The 4,708-nt window shown below is 42.4% G+C and overlaps 1 protein-coding gene across 1 annotated transcript; it reads left to right on the forward strand.

Annotated features, from left to right (window-relative positions):
• Positions 1-1,542: 1,542 nt before the first annotated feature.
• Positions 1,543-4,324, forward strand: LOC139493050 (uncharacterized). Its single transcript, XM_071281190.1, has 2 exons — positions 1,543-4,086; positions 4,310-4,324. The coding sequence occupies exons 1-2, from the start codon at positions 1,543-1,545 to the stop codon at positions 4,322-4,324; spliced, it is 2,559 nt and encodes an 852-aa protein (XP_071137291.1).
• Positions 4,325-4,708: the final 384 nt, after the last annotated feature.

Below are 4,708 nucleotides of genomic sequence, written 5' to 3' on the forward strand. Positions count from 1 at the left end.
CTTGACGAGCGGTATGGTGCTCTAGAAATGTTGGAAGCCTCTCTCATGAGTAAACTTGCCAAATTCCCTACATTGACGAATAAGGACAACGCACGTCTCTACGAACTGTCTGACATTCTATCAGAAATAGAATATCACAAGGAAAATCCCAAGCTGGGATGTTTGCTAGCATACTTTGACTCTTCGTCCGGGATAAATCCAATTGTTGAAAATTTACCGTACGGACTCCAAGAAAAGTGGACAACGAGGGCTACAAGATACAAGTCTAAATATGAAGTTGCCTTTCCACCTTTCACAGAATTCTCTGCCTTCATCAGGGAAATAAGCAAAACAAAGAACGATCCTGGGTTCATCTTTGGGTCAAAAGTCACACCAAATACAAAAGGTGCTGCGCCAAGGTCTACGTCTTACCCTAAGACTAAAGTTAGTGCTCATAAAACAGCAGTTGAGCAGCAATCTGGAGAAGCCAGCAAACAAGGTCTTTGTATTCTGCACAATACAAAGCACTCCTTAAATGAATGTCGAGCGTTCCGAGCCAAGTCAATAGAGGAGCGCAAAGGTCTTTTAAAAGAAAACAATGTATGTTACAAGTGTTGTGATTCTACCACACACAGGAGCCGGGAATGCAATGCACGCATAAGTTGTAAAGAATGTGGAAGTAAACAACACACTACCGCACTTCACATCACTAGACCACAGCAACCTGCAAGTTCTCAATCTAACCCGCCTAAGCAAGCCTACGGCGGGGAGCCTATAGAATCGGCTGAAACTAAGGCAACCTCAGTTAACTCTACCTGTACTGAGATCTGCAAAGATACATATAGCGGGAAATCTTGTGCTAAAATATTGCCTGTGAATGTTTATCACAAAGATAACCAGGACAAAGTTATTCGCATGTACGCCATCATTGATGACCAAAGTAACCGGTCACTAGCATCGCCCGAATTCTGTAATCTTTTCGACGTCAAAGATAAACCGGAGAACTATACTTTATCAACATGCTCCGGCAAAGTAGTCACCTCCGGGAAAAGAGGAAGAGGTTTCATCATGGAATCAATCAACTGTAATGACAAGTTTGACCTTCCTGTACTGATTGAATGTGATCATATTCCAAATAATAGGGACGAAATGCCTACTCCTGAAGTAACAATGCATCACCCTCATTTAAAAGAACTTAGGGGTAGCATTCCACCAATAGAGAAAAATTGGCAAATTCTTCTCTTAATTGACAGAGACCTTATAGAGGCACATCATGTCCTCGACCAGCGCATAGGACCACCCAGAACTCCATATACACAACATTTGAAACTTGATTGGGTAGTGATAGGAGAAACCTGCATTAACAAGCAGCATGTTCCTCTTGAGTGAAATGTTAAAATAACCAACATTTTACCTACAGGACAACCTTCAACCTTTCAACCATGCACAAGCAAGTTTGACATCCGGGAAAACTACACAGACCCTGTAACGAAAGATTTACAATCGCCACTCTTTGAAAAAACAAGGGACGATGATAAGCCTGGACAGTCATATGAGGACAAAATGTTCATGAAACAGATGGACAACGAATTTGTCAGAGACTCGAAAGGAAGTTGGGTAGCACCGTTACCGTTCCGAGTGCCAAGACAGCCATTGCCAAGCAACAGACCACAGGCTCTTCACCGTGCGAACATGTTAGACGCCAGTCTGAATAGAAACCCTGTAAAGCGGGAACATTTTCTTACATTTATGAGTAAAATCTTAGATAATAATCATGCAGAGCTCGCTCCACCATTGCACGAACATGAGGAGTGCTGGTATTTGCCATTGTTTGGTGTTTATCATCCGAAGAAACCCGATCAGATAAGAGGTGTGTTTGATTCTTCCGCCAAATGTAACGGAGTTTCACTAAACAGCGTCCTGCTTACAGGTCCAGACTTGACCAATGATCTCTTGGGAGTATTGCTGCGTTTCAGGAAAGAAATGGTCGCAGTCACTTCAGACGTTCAACATATGTTTCACTGCTTTGTTGTCAGAAAAGACCACCAAAATTATCTGAGATTTTTATGGCATAAAGACAATGACCTACAGAAGAACCTTGTCGAATACCGCATGAGAGTTCATGTTTCCGGAAATAGTCCGTCACCTGCCGTTGCTACGCTTAGATTTAGAAAAGCAGCTCAAGCATCAGAACAGGAGTTTGGCAGTCACGTGACTAGCTTTGTTAGAAGAGACTTCTATGTCGACGACGGTCTAACGTCATGTCCTACTAAAGAGGAAGCTGTTAAGGTCATGAATGACACACAGCAAGCATTAGCAAAATATGGAAACTTACGCCTTCACAAGTTTGCCTCTAATTGTGCGGAAGTTATGTCTGCATTTCATGTCAGTGATTTGGCTTCAAATCTTAAAGATCTAGACTTAGAATGCGACAGCAAACCCCTACAACGTAGTCTTGGTCTCAGCTGGGACGTAAACACTGATAACTTCTTATTTCAATTATCATCAGAAAACAAACCAATCACTCGGAGAGGAATTTTATCAACGATAAACAGTCTCTACGATCCTCTGGGATTTTTGGCTCCGGTGATTATACAAGGGAAACTCCTATTACGGAAAATAGTATTAGAAACCGTCGATTGGGACCAACCTCTCTCTGCTGAGACAGCAGATGAGTGGAAATCTTGGAGAGACACTCTAATTGCTATCGAAACATTGCGCATTCCACGTACCTACGTGCCGTATCTCAGCAAAACCGCCACAAAGGAGTTACATGTATTCTCTGATGCATCAGAAAAAGCCATAGCAGCTGTTGCATATCTACGCACCACCGACAGTAGTGGTGAACCAAACACCGGTTTCATTCTTGGGAAAGCTAAAGTTGCACCAACAAGTGGTCATACTATTCCACGCCTTGAACTATCTGCTGCAGTATTAGCAGTCGAGATAACACAGACTATCATGGATAATTTAGATTTACATATAGACACCGTAAAATTCTACACAGACAGTAAAGTAGTCCTAGGCTACATCAGTAACGAGACAAGAAGGTTCTTTATCTATGTCGCCAATAGAGTAGAGAAAATAAGAAAATTTAGCTCTCCAAGTCAATTGAATTATGTACCAACTAACCGTAATCCCGCAGACTCTGGAACAAGGTCCGTACCTGCTCACGAAATTCATAGCAGCGAATGGTTATTAGGACCAAGACAACTTCTTTTCTCAGAACAAAAGAATTCTGAGAACATATATCAGCTAATAGACCCAGAAGAAGATGGAGAAATACGTGCAACTGTTAATGTTGCAAAAACATTTCCCACACTTGAGCATAAAGGTATCGGAACTGATAGATTTAACAGATTCTCCAACTGGACATCACTTGTGCGAGCGATAGCCTTTTTGGAACGTTTTTCCCGTTTACACGGGTCAAAACAGACAGCACCAGTGACTTCTCTGGAAGGCTTTTCGAATGCCGAAAATTTCATCTTAATATCTGCTCAATATGAAGTTTACGGAGATGAAATAGATTGCATTAAACGTCAGGAACAAATTCATAAGCGGAGTCCGATAGCTAACTTTAATCCGTTTTTGGACGAACGAGGACTATTACGAGTAGGAGGCCGTATCGCCAAATCTGACTTAAACCTCCGTGAAAAGAAACCATTGATCGTCCCTGGACGCCATCATATAGCGACATTATTAGTTCGACACTACCACAAGATAAAACATGAAGGTCGCCATTTCACAGATGGAGCGATTCGATCCGCAGGATTTTGGATCGTAGGAGCAAAACGCTTGATCTCATCTATTATTCACAAATGTGTGACATGCCGCAAACTCAGAGGAAAAACCGAGTATCAAATCATGTCTGATTTGCCAGAGGACCGTCTTGAACCTTCACCTCCGTTTACTAACGTTGGAATAGACACCTTTGGACCCTGGACAATTGCTTCACGTAAAACACGTGGTGGATACGCCAACTCAAAGCGTTGGGCAATTTTATTCACATGCTTAGTGACAAGAGCTATTCACATCGAATTAATCGAGGAAATGAGTTCTTCAGCCTTCATAAACGCTGTCAGGAGATTCACCGCTATAAGAGGCCAAGTTAAGATTTTCCGATCTGACCGTGGAACGAACTTTATCGGCGCAATCGACGATTTAAAGATTGACTCAATCAACGTTGAAGATGGACCCTTCAATAACTTTCTGTACAATTCTGGTACAACTTGGATCTTCAATCCGCCGCATTCGTCCCACATGGGTGGAGCCTGGGAAAGAATGATTGGTATCACTAGGAGAATTCTTGATTCTATGCTTCTTAACGCAGCCGGAAGAAGCCTAACACATGACGTGCTCAACACACTAATGGCAGAAGTTTCAGCAATAGTAAACTCTAGACCTCTGGTAAAGGTATCAACAGATCAAGAGAATCCGTTAATATTAACTCCGGCTATGTTATTGACGCCGAAAACCGACTACATTTTCACTTCAGACCATCTTGGGGAATTCGACAAACGAGATCTCTGTCTTGCCGAATGGAGACGAGTACAGGCTCCAGCCAGTGTTTTCTGGTCCCGTTGGAGGAAGGAGTACCTGCCTTTACTACAACAACGACGAAAATGGACCGAAGATCGCCGTGATCTCATCGAAGGAGACGTCATTCTTCTAAAGGACAAAAACATTTGCCGTACCCAATGGCCCGTTGAAATTATAGTGAACTCTTTTA

Source organism: Mytilus edulis, chromosome 10, assembly GCF_963676685.1.
Source record: "Mytilus edulis chromosome 10, xbMytEdul2.2, whole genome shotgun sequence".
NCBI classification, from domain to species: Eukaryota; Metazoa; Mollusca; class Bivalvia; order Mytilida; family Mytilidae; genus Mytilus; species Mytilus edulis.

Bases quoted from the DNA above. Each gene is read 5' to 3' on its own strand.
- LOC139493050 (XM_071281190.1), top strand. From the start codon at position 1,543: ATGTTCATGAAACAGATGGACAACGAATTTGTCAGAGACTCGAAAGGA.